Source organism: Podarcis liolepis (assembly GCF_965112155.1).
Source record: "Podarcis liolepis genome assembly, chromosome: 12".
Classification (NCBI taxonomy): domain Eukaryota; kingdom Metazoa; phylum Chordata; class Lepidosauria; order Squamata; family Lacertidae; genus Podarcis; species Podarcis liolepis.
Window position 1 is genome coordinate 8,405,595 of NC_139563.1, and position 16,400 is coordinate 8,421,994.

A 16,400-nucleotide genomic window follows, 5' to 3' on the forward strand; every position below is an offset into this window, starting at 1 on the left:
CTCGCCAGCCAGCCAGCCAGCCGCGCGCCCTAGCCGGAGAGCCCCGGCCGTCCCCGTCGCGCAATCGGCTGGATCTCCCTTCAGCAGGCCGTGCTCACAACTCGGCCCAGGGACCCCCAGCAGCGGATCTCCGGCTCAGCTGAAGAATCCGGCAACAAGCCCCCTCCTCCCCAATCGCTCCGCCGAAATACGCTCCAAAACCCCCCAGATAGGCCGCTGGCCGCCAAGTCTAGTGGCGCCCTGAGCGAGGGTCTCTCCCCAACACCGCCACCTCGAACTGCGTTCTCCCGGCTACCCGAGCGAACCAGCGGCAGGACCCCGGTATGGGCCCCCCCAATATTTTTTATAAGTCGGCGCCCCTGCAGATGGGCCAGATCCTGCAGGGCTCTTCTTGTTCTCCAGATACCCACGGAGGCTGACTTGCTGGCAACTCATACACCCCAGTCCGCGAATGGGCTGATAGTAGTGCTTCGGTGGAGAGAGGAGAGATCGCTTTGCACGTGCCCAGGAACCCGCACGCCCCGCTCTCTCTCCGAATACCTTCCCCACCCCAGCCCTGCTTCCTGAAGCCAGGTGCTCTCCATAAAACCTGCGCTCTCGCCCGCGTGAGAAGTGCCACCACGACACCGGGTCACTGGGCAGCTTTCTGGAGGCGCGGGGTGGGGAGGCCCTTTGCACCTGCTCAGAGGTCCCCTTGTCTTCCTCATCTGTGATCTTAGCACACACAGAGAGAAAGAGGGAGGATCCTGCAACCGAAGGCAACGGGAGTTTCTCGCGCCTGCTGCTTCCCCCTGGATGCTCACGGGCGGGGGGACCTGAGCGAGGCAGCCTCGGGCGGAGCGCGCAGCGAGCGCAGGAGAAGGCGGCGGCTCTGCGGCAGCAGAGGAAGTTAGTTTGCCTGGGACTGGCCTTTTATTAGCGGCGGCGGCGGCTCCGGGCGCCTGCGATGCGCTTGTCCCTGCCGGAGCCGACGCGCTCGGGCCGGGCGTGAGGCGGAAAGGACGGCCGGCACCGGGGACTGTCCTCATGGGGAGGCGCTCGGCCCAGCCGCGCAGCCCCCGAGCGCTCCCCGCCGCTTTCTTCTTCCTGCTGCCGGTAAGTGGCCGGAGAGAGGACTCTTTGGGGGGGAGGGGAGGAAGAGGCGCCTCTACGGGGCAGTGGCGTAGCGTGGGTTGTCAGCACCCGGGGCAAGGCAAGTAATTTGCGCCCCCTAACCCGTGGATTTGCGCCCCCTAACCCTAACCCCCAGATGTTGCGCCCCGTGCGGCCGGCCCCCCTGCACCCCCCACGCTACGCCACTGCTACGGGAAACCCCCCGCGCGGGCACCTAGCTCACACCTGCAGTTAGGGACCTGCGAAGCTGGTTGGTTGGTTGGTTGGTCCGGCCAGCTCCGTGGTGTCGACACGGACCGGCAGCGGCTCTCCGGGTTTTTTCCCCTCCGCCCCCCCCCCCCAAATAAGCCTTACCTGGAGATGTTTCCGAGGACCTTGCGCGCGCCACGAGGATGCTCTGGTACACGTGTCTGCGACGCCTGGCTTGCTATCCCATCCCCGGTGGTTGGGGGCTGGGGGGTGAAGGCCCATAGGTAGCAGGAAGGGGGTATTGCCCCCCCCCCAGAAGGAAGGTGAGTGGGGAGCAAATTGCAGGGCACAGAGGAACGCTGGGGCTATTTATTTCATACTATCATTGCAGAGTTAGAAGGGGTTCCAGAGGTCATCCAGTCCAACCCGCTTTTAATGCAGCTGAGGAGAGGGTTGTTGTCTTGCTTGTGGACACCTGCCACCTTCTTTCTTTCTATATTTATGTCTTGCTTTCGCCCTGAGGTGGTGTCCATGGTTTCTGCCCGCATGCACACACACGTCACATTATCTTCACAACAACCCTGTGAGGTAGGGCCAGCAGCTGTGAGAACAAGATTCTGGGCTAGAGGGGTCTCCATAGAAATCCCTTTCCCCCCTTTTTAAAACATTTTCTTAAAAAAACAAAACACAATCACTGCAAACTCACTGCAATCTTTCCCTACTTGCTTTGAGGTGCAATTGCCTCCACAACACACCCAAAGTTGGTGGTCCTTCCCTGAAGTAAGAAGAACAGAAAACACTCTGCACATGAACAGAGGACCTCTTTTTAGATAGGTTTAATAATCACCTTGCTTATGGGGTGAGGGACAAGTCCTGCTGTTGACAACAAGCCCTGGGATTCAGCTCCAGTGTGCTTTGAATTAAGCCCCCTTCATAACTATTAGGGTTATTATAATTAACCACCTTGCACCCTAAAAAGATGATCACATCCGGATTTCAGCCTGTGATGAAGTTTGTTCGTTTGTTCCCAGTGGCGATAGCAACTGCACCTTTTCACACTGGGACTTCCTTTGAACTGGGGGGTCCCTAAGGCCCAAACCTAGGCTCCAAATATCTGAGAGATAGCCTCCTTTCCTACAGACCCTCTCAGGTGTTAAAATCAGCAGAGGGGTCTCTTGTGGTAGATCCACTGCCATCCTTTAGACAGGGCCTTCTCTGCAGCAGCCCCTAAATTGTGGCAATCTCTCCCTGCAGAGGTACATGTGGCACCCTCACTGCACAGGTTTTGGGTGAACACTGAAGATGCATCTTTTAAAAATTATTGTTATCCTTTATTAAATTTGTCTACTGCTCAGTGCTTGCAGATCTGTTTTTTATTGCAGTCTGCGCATTGCCTTGAGATGGGCATAGGAGGCAATTATTATTACATAATAGGTTGTGTCAGTAGATCACATTGCTAACAAGGACCACGCTCCATTGTGCTTGGTTCAGATGGCTTTCCAGGGTGGAATGATCCACTATTGCTAGAAGACCTGCCCTTCCTGGGCACATGATCCGAGGCTCTCCAGTGATGCTGTCTGTGTGCAGTGCAGAGAGTCTGGGACTTGGCTTAGGAAATATGTATGAGCCAAACCTTTTGGAAGCCGTCTATTTTTGTTGTTGTGCTCCCACAGTGGTGTGGCTGATAATTTCAGCTGGTTCCGATTGTGTGTCGATTTCAGTTCCTTGGGTTTCTTTCCCTATGTTCCATTTCTCTTGGTTGCACTGCACTATGGGTTTTGTAATCTATAACTAAATAAATGGATGGTTGCATTCCTGCATGACGAATACAAACATATATTCCTCTTCCACAACGTAGAGCTGCTAGGCTGTCTCCTGCCCAGGTGTGAATCAGGCCCATATATCTGCTTAGATATTTAAGAAGTTAGCTCCATTATTCCATGCCCTGAAGGTATGTGTTGCTCATGAGAATAGCGATTTGGTGGACAAAGGGAAGAGACTGAAAAGTGTCAACAATACAAATGTGTTCGTTGTGAGAGTATTCAGGGTGGCAGGAGAGGATATATTGTTTATTAATATCCTTCCTAAGTTGCGCTTACAAATAGGGACGCGGGTGGCGATCAGAAGGTCGGCGGTTTGAATTCCCACGATGGGGTGAGCTCCCGTTGCTCAGTCCCTGCTCCTGCCAACCTAGCAGTTCGTAAGCATGTCAAAGTGCAAGTAGATAAATAGGTACTGCTCTGGCGGGAAGGTAAACAGAGTTTCCGTGTGCTGCTCTGTTTTGCCAGAAGCGGCTTAGTCATGCTGGTCACATGACCCGGAAGCTGTACGCCGGCTCCCTCGGTCAGTAAAATGAGATGAGCGCCGCAACCCCAGAGTCGGCCACGACTGGACCTAATGGTCAGGGGTCCCTTTACCTTTTAACTTGTGCTAGCAATTTCCTTTACTTAGCAGAATTTACATTCCCCTTCTAATATGCATAGCTGGTTGCAGGCTTGTGTAAGCCTCTCACTATCATACAATTCAGTAATGAATTGTATGTTCCTGGTAAGTTCCCCTTTATCCCTCTTAAAAGAATAAAGACACAACAATCTTATTTAAAGTCAATAAAAGAAGTTTACTCACATCAGTTCACAGCTGGATCCCCGAAGGCAGACTTAGTTACAGATATGTACATGTGGATCTATCCCATATGGGGGAATAATCCAGTGCTTCTGCCGGCTGAGAGCTAGCAGAGCATTCCTAGCTAAAAAGCTGGTCCAACGAGGAAGGAAGTGAAAAAGAGAGGGTGTGGCAGCATGCCTTGTCCTTTTGTTACCTGGACAGGTAAGGTCATGCCCACCTCTAGTCACATGCAAAAGGAAGGATGCTCTAGCCAGGAGGAAAACAGGAAGTTTTCAACTGGCTGGACCAAACATTCCCCTGCATGTCCACTCTAGGAAAACAAGGAATGTTGTACTTGACTGCTCTCAGTGGATTGCAACCCACATTTGTGTGTGGATACATATGTTTTGTACCAGCAAAAGATAGTGCAAGAAATTAAGCCGTCACTAAGAATGCATTCAGTTTGGGGTGTAAAGGATGGAATGTTACAAACAGCATGATCGACAATACATAATGTTTGCTCAGGCAAGCATGGCTCGTAAGTAGATTTTGTTGAAAGTTCAGTGGATTTTGGTCTGGCTGCCAAAATGATTTGGACCAGGCTTTGGAAGTAATGGAATTTTAATATTTAATGCAAATTCTGGGGTTTGTTTTTAATCCAGCAATTAGGAAAGCTTAATGTCTGTTTTGGAACATAGGAAACTGCCTTATAGAAACTCACATTATTCATCCCTCTAGCTTGGTACTGTCTCCAAGTGTGGAACCTGTGAGGCATGTGAACCTTCAGAAGTTTCTGAACTACAGTTCCCATCATCCCTGACCATTAGCCTTGTTGGCTTGGGCTTATGGGAGTTGGAGTCCAGGAAAATTGGGGGGGGGGGTCAGAGGCTCCCATTGGCTGTCAACACAGACTGACAGTGGCTCTCCAGAACAGGGGTCAGCAAACTTTTTCAGCAGGGGGCCAGTCCACTGTCCCTCACACCTTGTGGGGCCGGACTATATTTTGAAAAAAAAAAATTATAAAAAATGAACAAATTCCTTTGCCCCACAAATAACCCAGAGGTGCATTTTAAATAAAAGCACACATTCTACTCATGTAAAAACACCCTGATTCCCGGACCGTCCGCAGGCCAGATTTAGAAGGCAATTGGGCCAGAACCAGCCCCCGGGCCTTAGGTTGCCTACCCATGCGCCAGAGTTTTAGAAAGAGGTCCCAAAGGAATGGTTGAGGGAGCTGGGTCAGTTTAGCCCAGAAAAGAGGAGGCGAAGAGAAGATATGATAATCATCTTCAAATATCTCAAGAGTTGTCACGTGGAAGATGGAGCAAGCTTGTTTTCTTCTGCTCTGGAGGGTAGGACTTGAACCAATGGCTTCAAGCTACAAGAAAGGAGATTCCGATTAAACACCAGAAAGAACTCTGAAAGTAAGAGCCATTTGACAGTGGAATGGTCTCCCTCGGAAGGTGGTGGATTCTCATTCATTGGAGGTAGAATCATAGAATCATAGAATCATAGAGTTGGAAGAGACCACAAGGGCCATCGAGTCCAACCCCCTGCCAAGCAGGAAACACCATCAGAGCACTCCTGACATATGGTTGTCAAGCCTCTGCTTAAAGACCTCCAAAGTAGGAGACTCCACCACACTCCTGGGCAGCAAATTCCACTGTCAAACAGCTCTTACTGTCAGGAAGTTCTTCCTAATGTTTAGGTGGAATCTTCTTTCTTGTAGTTTGGATCCATTGTTCCGTGTCCGCTTCTCTGGAGCAGCAGAAAAAAACCTTTCTCCCTCCTCTATGTGACATCCTTTTATATATTTGAACATGGCTATCATATCACCCCTTAACCTCCTCTTTAAGGTCTTTAAGCAGAGGTTGTATGGCCATCTGTCATGGATGCTGTAATGGGAATTGGGGTTGCTCGTGCGTAAAGGATGCTGAAGCTCTAGGCAACGTTGCCTGGCTAAACCTTTCCCTGGCTGGACAGCCCTTTCTCCATGGCTGTGTCAGTCACTGGCAGAATCCGTCAGTGGGCGTTTCCTGAACTTCTTCCAACATAAAAATTCCTTGACGCCCAGTCTCCGCCTAGCCTCCCTGCGCGGAAGTTTCCTGCGCAGAGTAGGTGTAGCCAGCGGAGGTCCTGGACTCTCCCCGCTGGTCTCTGTGGAAGAGTCTTGGAGCCTTCTCCGAAGTCCTTCCCTGATCCCCTTCCTCCCCGGTGTCACGCTGATTACCTTCCCCAAAGGGAGTGTTCTCTCTCCCTCTACTGGTCCCTTCTCCTGCATGGTCGGGGAGCCTTACCCCCACTCTTGGCTCCGATGGCAGTTCCCTGACAGATGCTTTAGTTGAGATTCCTGCATTTCAGGGGGTGGACGAGATGAGCTTTGGGGTCCCTTCCAATGCTACAATTCTATGATTCTGTGATATGTGTAAACAAGCCTACAATTCTGTGATTCTACAGGAGGCCAGGGTGTCAAACACACCAGTGATTAAATAATACAATAAAAATATCTCAAAATCCATATGTATGAAAACAATTAAAAACACTTCCAATGTGGGTGTAGACCGGGATAAATATCTCTGCTTAAGGGGCATGTTGAAAGAACTTGAGTGGGTTCCAGAAAGACAGTAGAGGTGGCACCTGAATAATATTTAATGGGAGGGGATTTCAAAAGGTAGGTGCTACCACAGTGAAGACCCTGTTCCTATATCATATGGAATGGACCTTCTGATAAGATATATCTGCAAGCAAGGGTGGAGGAGCCTCTGACCTAGTCGGACTACAACTCCCATCATTCCCAATCGTTGGCCATGCTGGTTGGGGCAGATGGGAGTTGGATTTTGACAACATCTGGAGAGCCACAGACCCCCACCAAGTTGCAGTTCTGTGCAAAAGCTGGATGTGGTTGTGTTTTTAAAATAAAATAAAACACACAAATTATAACCAGGCATAAATCCCCACCGCTGTGTGAAACAATGTAGCCTGAATTTGAATTTCTGATGAAACCTTAATCTGTAGCGATGGTTTGACAGTTTGAGGCGAAGATATTCTGCAGCTCTGGAAAAACAAAAAATATATTTGGGGAATGGCATCGCTTTGCAGCAGTTCACACGCCTTTGACTTAAGGAATTGACTTTCTGTTTTCAGATGCGCAACTACTTTTTTTGTTTTAAGTTAGCCACAAAATGTAACTTAATAATCAAACAAATGTATCATCAGGGTACATGAATCAGAACGTTTGCAATTCTCCATTGAATGTACACTTGGTGGTTGTGTCATGAGTGGAATGGCTCTTATTCCTTTCCTGATGGGTCCGTTCAGGGTTGGCCATGACTCAATAGTGTCAGATTCCACGTAGTGATTTATACAGTTCATAATGCAAATATTCCCCATCTTGTAATGTTCAATTATATTACGAGATGAGCACGGTTTTCCTGAATTTCTTCAACACAAAATGCAGAATAAGCTTGTGAATGGATGCAATCAGCAAGGTGTCTTGGCAAATGTAGTCTCTCAAGGTATCTGAGTAGGTAAAAAGGTTACGTCCAGTCAAAGGCGACTATGGAGTTGCCACGCTCATCTCGCTTTCAGGCCGAAGGAGCCGGCGTTTGTCCACAGACAGTTTTCCGGGTCACGTGGCCAGCAGGACTAAACTGCTTCTGGCACAACAGGACATCGTGATGGAAACCAGAGTGCATGGAAATGCCATTTACCTTCTCACTGCAGCGGTACCTATTTATCTACTTGCAGTGGCGTGCTTTCGAACTGTAGGTCAGCAGGAGCTGGGACACAGCAACGGGAGCTCACCCTGTTGCAGGGATTCGAACTGCTGATCTTCTGATCGGCAAGCCCAAGAGGGTCAGTGGTTTAGACCACAGAGCCGCCTGCATCCCTGGTATCTGAATTTGCAATAGGAACACAGTGTGCCCTGGATACCACATGTGTTGTTGAAGCTATTGCTGTTGTTGTTTTGTCATTTAGTCGTGTCCAACTCTTCGTGACCCCATGGACCAGAGCACGCCAGGCTCTCCTGTCTTCCACTGCTTCCCGCAGTTTTGTCAAACTCATGCTGGCAGCTTCGAGAACACTGTCCATCCATCTCGTCCTCTGTCGTCCCCTTCTCCTTGTGCCCTCAATCTTTCCCATCATCAGGGTCTTTTCCAGGGAGTCTTCTCTTCTCATGAGGTGGCCAAAGTATTGGAGCCTCAGCTTCAGGATCTGCCCTTCCAGTGAGCACTCAGGGCTGATTTCCCTCAGAATTGATAAGTGTGATCTTCTTGCAGTCCATGGGACTCTCAAGAGTCTCCTCCAGCACCAGAATTCAAAAGCATCCATTCTTCGGCAATCAGCCTTCTTTATGGTCCAGCTCTCATTGAAGCGGTAGTGTACCACTTTAAACAGTCATGGTTTTCCCCAAAGAATTCTGGGAGGTGTAGTTTGTTCAGGGTGCTGAGAGGTGTTAGGAGACCTCTCTGTTCCTCCCTCTGAGCCACATTTCCCAGAGTTCTCTGTGAAGAGGGACAGATTGTTAAACCACTCTGGGAATTATAGCCCTGGGAGGGGAATAGGTACACATATTTGGGGAAAGAGGCTTACTTGTGAGTAGCTCCTGCATGAAGTAGTTCCTCCTGCACAGCAGGAGACATCTCTAAGCCTCTTAGAAAATTTCTTACCGGAGGGAGAGGGGTCTGGTGCTCAAATCCTGTTTGCCGGTTTCCCACAGGCAACTGGCTGGTCCTTGTGAGATCAGGATGCTGGACAACATGGGCCATTGGCCTGATCCAGCAGGTTCTCATGTTCTTCACATCATTTCTGGGCTTCCTGGAGGCATCTGATAGGACAGTATGAAAAAATGAAAAGAAGAATCCTTGGTCTCTGTCAAAAATACATATTGCAGGGCATCCCGTACAGCTGGAATGCAGGTAAAGCTTTTTCGAGCTATAATATCTGGTTATGAGACTTGTTTAAGCTGGAATTTCACCCCAATTTCCCTCCTGGTATGAATGAGTGGCTGGAGGAATAAGTGTCTATTAATGGGATTTCTGGCAAACACTTGACTTCTTGAGTTTTGGCTGTGTTTGTTCTGCTGCTCTGGGGGAGCTCTTTGAATGTGCTCAAAGAAAAGAGGGTTTTAACACAGTAGCTAGCTTGATCTTTTGGCCTAATAGAAGACCAGCGAAGGAGTAAAAATGTACAGCTTCACCCGAGTTGAAAGGGGAAGGTTTGCTTCTAGATTTTGACTGTGCTGGAGGTCTGCTTGCTAGTCATTTAATGTTTTTAAACACTTCAGAACTGTTACCTGAGGGTAAATTTATGTTGGATTAATTTCAGCTTTAACAGTTGCATCTTCCTAGTGTGGTCACGACTCCGGTGGCATTCAGAAGCGTACTTCCTCCAACAAACGGAGGTAGAACAGAGTCATTGGAGTTATTCGCCATTGATTATATACTTTATTTACATTGATTAGCAATACTGAATTAGTCTGAGCCTCTTTTAAAGTCTTCACCCCTGTCATTCAGCCCAGATACTGAGGTCCAGCTCTGAGGGCCTTCTGGCAGTTCCCTCCCTGTGAGAAGTGAGGTTACAGGGAACCAGGCAGAGGGCCTTCTCGGTGGTGGCACCTGCCCTGTGGATGTCAAGGAAATAAACAACTATCTGACCTTTAGAAGAGATCAGAGGTCAGCCCTGTTCAGGCAGGGAAGTTTTTAATGTTTGATGTTTTATCGTGTTTTTAATTCTGTTGGGAGCCACCCAGATTGGCGGGAAAACCCAGCCACATGGGTGGGGTATAAATTGTTGTTGTTGTTATGGCATTTGAAAGTGCTGTAAGGTTGTTTTAAATGTATAGAGCGGCAGGCCAGTTAATTCCTGTCTTATTTTCTTTTCCATCAAGGATGGTGCCTAGGGGACATGGAAGCATGGGGACCACTGTGGAATATGGATATAAAATTTACAGCATGTTATAGTCTAAGAGAAAATTATATGAAAATGATATATCGATGGTATCCAGCACTGAGTAAATTGGTAAAAATGTATAAATCTAAATCAAATAAGTGTTGGAAATGTAAAGAGAAAGAAGGTTCTTTTTGCCATATGTGGGGGTTAAGGCTTACTGGGAAATGATATATAATGAAATGAAAAGTGTGGGAATGTTCAGGGGTGCGGGAGAGGATATATTGACTAATTATATCCTTATCCAACTTGTGCTAACAAGTTCCCAAAATATCAGCAGAGTTTATAGACATTTCCCTTTAAGTTCGCAACGGTAACGTGTGCACAGGTTCGCTAGAACCTCTATAATAATTACTCTGGTAATTTCCCCTTTGTTCCCTCTTAAAATACAAGACATGACACAGTCTTTATAAAAGTATAAAAGAGTTTACTCACGTTCTGTTCACAATATGATCCCAGAAGGCAGACAGCTTAAAAAGGTTACATACATTCAGAATCTATCTTGTAGCAAGATAGACCTTATCTCCTCTCTTGGCTGGGAGCCAAGAGAGCATCCTTAGATGTTTCCTCATCGAAGGAAGATGGCAGAGAGAGAGAGAGGCTGCCTGCCCTGTGCTTTTGTCATCACCTGCACAGGTGAGGCCACACCCACCTCTGGTCACATGCGGAGGAAGTCTGTCCCCAGGAAGTTTACCTGCTTGCTGGACAGACATCCCTCCCCATGTTCTAACATGTACACTCTAGGAATGTTGTAATTGACTGCTCCTGTGTTTACACCCCACAAAAAGGATGTTTGAAATAATGTTTGTAAGAAACCCAGAAGCTTTTCTTTTGGGAATTATAAGGACAGAACTACCCAAACTGTATAGAAATTTATTTATGTATGCTACTACAGCAGCAAGAGTATTACTCGCCCCAAAATGGAAAGAAGCAGAAGTCCCAGCAAAGGAAGAATGGATACAAAAACTTATGGAATATGCAGAAATTGTGAAACTTACTGGAAGAGTAAGAAATCAAGATAACGAACTCTTAATAAAAGAATGGAAATGGTTTACTGTGTATTTACAGACAAATTGTAAACAGATAAGAACATTGGCAGGATTATTGTAATAACCTGCAGTTTCATAAGAATATATATTTAAAGAAGATGAATAAATGAGCAAATTAAATGAATCTTGATATGCAGAAGATATTAAAAATAACTTTAAGAAACCGCAAAAAGAGGGGGAAGGAAGTCAAGTTTTGAAATGTCAAAAGATTGTAAAATCAGTGAAAAATATAAACCTGAAAAGTATAAATAAAAAAGTATATTAAAAAGATGGTACCTAGGGGAGGCTTATGGGATGCGGGTGGCACTGTGGGTTAAACCACAGAGCCTAGAACTTGCCGATCAGAAGGTCAGTGGTTTGAATCCCTGTGATGGAGTGAGCTCCTGTTGCTCGGTCCCTGCTCCTGCCAACCTAGCAGTTCGAAAGCATGTCAGAGTGCAAGTAGATAAATAGGTACCGCTCCGGCAGGAAGGTAAACGGCGTTTCCGTGTGCTGCTCTGGTTCGCCAGAAGCGGCTTAGTCATGCTGGCCACATGACCTGGAAGCTGTACGCCGGCTCCCTTGGCCAATAAAGCGAGATGAACGCTGCAACCCCAGAGTCGGCCACAACTAGACCTAATGGTCAGGGGTCCCTTCACCTTTACCTTAGGGGAGGCTTAGCAAAATATTCCTGAGGGTGGATGATATCCTAACCGCCAGTTGACCTTCCTGAGTTTTTAAAAATTAACGCTATTCTTCTTGAATCTGCTGAGATGTACAAGAATGCCTCCTGAATAATTTAAACATGGGTTTTGTTCTCAGTGTTTTTGGGGTGGTTTTTTTTTTTAGGATGTAGGCTAAATGAAAGAGAAAACCCATTAAAAATAGAGATTATCCAAGCCAGCGTTTTGTAGTGCTTTGGAAACAGTAAATATTCATGAAGGTCTGCAGTAGTGCCTAGGGCCTCCTTGTCTGGTTGAGAAGTGCCAAACGGATTTGCCAGACAGCTCTGGGACTTCTGAGATGTGAATTTTGTTTTGTAAAAGCCACTGTGTGGTATGTTGTTCTCTATCAATATGAGGTGTTGGCAAAACCAGGAAATTTTCTTGCACATCAGGAACTGGTTAAACAACAGGAAGCCGAGAGCAAGAATAAATGGACAGTTCTCCCAACGAAAAGATCCCAGTGAAAAACTGTTTATTGTGAGGAAAGTGGGGTGTTTAGTTCAGAGAAATTGCAAGTAAGAGTTGACCTGATGGAAGTGTACAAAATTGCACATTGATGTACGAAGGGTGGACAAAGAAAAAAATATTTCTCCCTCTCTCACAACACCACATCTCAGGGACATCCAACAAAGCTGAATGCTGCAGTATTCAGGACAGACAAAAATAAAGTATTCCTTTATATGCCACAGACTTAAGCTAGCGTTTCTCAAAATTTGGTCTCCAGGTGTTTTGGACTACAATTCCCAACATCCCTGACCACTGGTCTTGCTAGCTAGGGATGATGGGAGTTGTGGTCCAAAAACAGCTGGAGACCAAAGTTTGAGAAACACTGACTTAAACTATAGAACACATTCCCACTGCCGGGTATAAATTTACAGTGGTACCTCGGGTTAAGAACTTAATTTGTTCCAGAGGTCTGTTCTTAACCTGAAACTGTTCTTAACCTGAGGTACCACTTTAGCTAATGGGGCCTCCTGCTACCGCCACACGATTTCTTTTCTCATCCTGAGGTAAAGTTCTTAACCTGAGGTACTATTTCTGGGTTAGCAGAGTCTGTAACCTGAAGCGTATGTAACCTGAGGTACCACTGTAGTGAGGGAAGATCTTAATTTAGTTAGATACATGAAGATGGACAGCATTTTTATTTCCCTATACGGAAACCTGAGGTACGACTTTATACCAGATAGGTTTCCCCAGCCACTCTGGGCAGCTCCCAACAGAATATTAAAAACATGATAAAACATCAGACAGCTGGATGATGGGGGTGGAGACGCTCCTTCAGGTATGCTGGGAACCAAAGAATCCTGGGAACTGTAGTTTGCTTAGGGTGCCTGAGTATTGATAGGAGACCCCCCCCCCGTTCCCCTCACAAAACACACAATGCAAACATCACAGTATACTGTGGCGAAACACATCATGAAAGAACATGTGGGTGAAGGTTCCTATTCATTTTATTTTGAAAATGCAGTGTGCTCAATTCTGCAATTCCCAGAGTGGTTTAGCAATCAATCCCTCTTACCAGGGAACTCAGAATGTAGTTCTGTGAGGGGAATAGGGATCTCCTAATAATGGCTCTCAGCACCCTAAACAAACTACAGCTCCCAGAATTCTTTAGGGGAAGCCATGTTGACAGCAGTCACGAAATTAAAAGACTCCTGCTTCTTGGGAGAAAAGCAATGACAAACCTAGACAGCATCTTAAAAAGCAGAGACATCACCTTGCCAACAAAGGTCCATATAGTGAAAACTATGGTTTTCTGAGTAGTGATGTATGGAAGTGAGAGCTGGACCACAAAGAAGGCTGATCGCTGAAGAATTGATGCTTTTGAATTATGGTGCTGGAGGAGACTCTTGAGAGTCCCATGGACTGCAAGAAGATCAGACCTACCCATTCTGAAGGAAATCAGCCCTGAGTGCTCACTGGAAGGACAGATCCTGAAGCTGAGGCTCCCATACTTTGGCTACCTCATGAGAAGAGAAGACTCCTTGGAAAAAACCCCGATGTTGGGAAAGATGGAAGGCACAAGGAGAAGGGGATGACAGAGGACGAGATGGTTGGACAGTGTTCTTGAAGCTACCAGCATGAGTTTGACCAAACTGCGGGAGGCAGTAGAAGACAGGAGTGCCTGGCATGCTCTGGTCCATGGGGTCACGAAGAGTTGGACACGACTAAACGACTAAACAACAACAACAACATGTTGACAGTGGGTTCGCTTAGGGATGGGCGGCCATTTTGCCCCATGTGTCCCCCAAACTCTGCGGAGAAAAGTCGCTGCAATGAAATGCGTTATTTCACAGTTGCTTCTTCTTCACATGGAGCTGCACAAACTCAGTTTTCACCTTGAGGGTGAACAAATAGGGACTAATTGCACGGTAATGTCATCCGTTACGGTGGCATTTCCCCCGTAAAAACGAAATGCACAAAATCACTGTTTCTCATCTCTGCTGCAATGAAGGCTAAGTGCACTTCACTCAGTGCCCTTGCTTAGGAACCCATCTGTATTTATAGACGCTAAACAACAGGAGCTACCAAACTCCGTAGCCTTATTTTTCCTAAGTAAATAAGACTAATTAAAGCGCTACAAAGTTCGGAGTAATCCTGGCTGAATTACTGAAAGCCTTCCTTGAACGGTTTTGAAGGGCGAGTAAATACGGAGCAGTTGAGATGGAGATTAACAATGAATTGTGTGTCCCCTTTTAACTTTCACACCAGTAGGAGACAATCAGGGGCTTGGAAAGCTGGAACGGGTTCTGCCTTGGCATGCCGATGGTCCTGGAATGCCATGGACTAATCGCCAGTGCTTTGAATCACTGGAGACACACTGGTGTTTTGTGTGTGTATCTGGAGTGGGGAGTCTATTGGCATGTATCCATCCCCCCAATATCCAAGTGGTGAGAGATTTGGGGAGGGATCCAGTGCTTACCCAGGGTTAATTTTTCTTGTGGGAATGTTGAGGATAGTAGGAGAGGATTTATTGATTAAATGTGATCCTCACTCACGCTAGTGAGGTAGTAGCAGAGCACATTCCCTGTATATCGCAGGAAGCTAATTGGTAGATTCCTTAGAATCTCTTGAGTTAAGCAATCCAGTCTGGCTTGTCCAGATTGGATTGTTTCTGGTAAATTCCCCTTTAAAAGGTAAAGGGACCCCTGACTCTGGGTTGCGGCACTTATCTTGCTGTATTGGCCGAGGGAGCCGGCGTACAGCTTCCGGGTCATGTGGCCAGCATGACTAACCAGAGCAGCGCACGAAAACACCGTTTACCTTCCTGCCGGAGCAGTACCTATTTATCTACTTGCACTTTGACGTGCTTTCAAATTGCTAGGTTGGCAGGAGCAGGGACCGAGCAACGGGAGCTCACCCCATCGCAGGGATTCAAAAAGCTGACCTGATCGGCAAGTCCTAGGCTCTGTGGTTTAACCCACAGCTCCACCTGCGTCCCTTTTAAATTCCCCTTTAATTCCCTCTTAAAAACAATAAAGACACAACAGTCTTCTCTGAAAAGTAATAAGAAGTTTACTTACATTCAGTTCACAGTATGACCCCTGAAGGCAGGCTTTAGCTTGTAGTTACAGAAGAGAGTGTGGGTTCATCCCATGTGGTGAATGAGCCCATGTGCTGCTGGCTGAGAGCCAGCAGACAGCCAAAGAACATCAAGAGAGCAGCATCAAGAGAAGGGAAGATGGCTGCGTGACAGGCCTTTTATGGGGTCTCCCAGGGTCACACGCATCTTCCTGGTCACACGCAGAGGGAGGATGCTCCAGACCAGGTGTGACAGGAAGTCCTCCTGTCACTGGAGTAGCATCCCCCTGTGTGTCCACTCTGGGCAAACTGGAAATGTTGTACTTGACTGCTACAGTGATGTTACATCCCACGTTGGAATGAAGGTCAACAGAGACTGGGCTGTCTTTGGGATACATGGTTTTATTTCATAGAATCATAGAATCATAGAGTTGGAAGAGACCACAAGGGCCATCGAGTCCAACCCCCTGCCATGCAGGAAACACCATCAGAGCACTCCTGACATATGGTTGTCAAGCCTCTGCTTAAAGACCTCCAAACAAGGAGACTCCACCACACTCCTTGGCAGCAAATTCCACTGTCGAACAGCTCTTACTGTCAGGAAGTTCTTCCTAATGTTTAGGTGGAATCTTCTTTCTTGTACATATATACATATATACATATATACAACCTTAGCATAAGACGGGAGGAACTCCCAGGATTAACACCCCAGAAGATCTTGCTTCTCCATCCAGCACAGAGAATGCATGTCTCTGTGCCTCCAATCTGCTCCTAGCTCAACTCATCCATGCATCTCTGGCTATTGTTCTCCTACCTAGCAACAAGGTGAAAGGCCCATCCCTTTGTTCTATGGCACAGAACAATTTCTTTGGTTATGCTAATCGTGGTGCTTAACTAGTCAGCCAAAGCCGTTGCCGAGGCAAAGGGACTGGTTTGCTTGCTCTTATTGATTCTATGGGATCCCAGGAACTGGAGGAGACTCAGGACATCATCTAGACCAGGCATAGGCAAACTCGGCCCTCCAGATGTTTTGGGACTACAACTCCCATCATCCCTAGCTAACAGGACCAGTGGTCAGTGGTGATGGGAGCTGTAGTCCCAAAACATCTGGAGGGCCGAGTTTGCCTATGCCTGATCTAGACCAGGGTTTTCCAAACTTGGGTCTCCAGCTGTTGTTGGACTACAACTCCCATCATCCCTAGCTAGTAGGGTCAATGGTCAGCAGTGATGGGAGTTGTAGTCCTCAAACAGCTGATGATCCAAGTTTGGG

The 16,400-nt window shown here is 47.2% G+C and overlaps 1 protein-coding gene across 1 annotated transcript in view; it reads left to right on the plus strand.

The window, feature by feature from the left end:
* The first annotated feature begins 831 nt into the window (after positions 1 to 831).
* The window catches only part of CRHR2 (corticotropin releasing hormone receptor 2), a 210,135-nt gene continuing 194,566 nt past the window's right edge, over positions 832 to 16,400 (plus strand). The window contains exon 1 of the mRNA XM_083467114.1: positions 832 to 1,095. Coding sequence (XP_083323240.1) covers positions 1,027 to 1,095 — 69 coding nt within the window. The 5' untranslated portion in view covers positions 832 to 1,026. The remainder of the gene's footprint in view (positions 1,096 to 16,400) is intronic.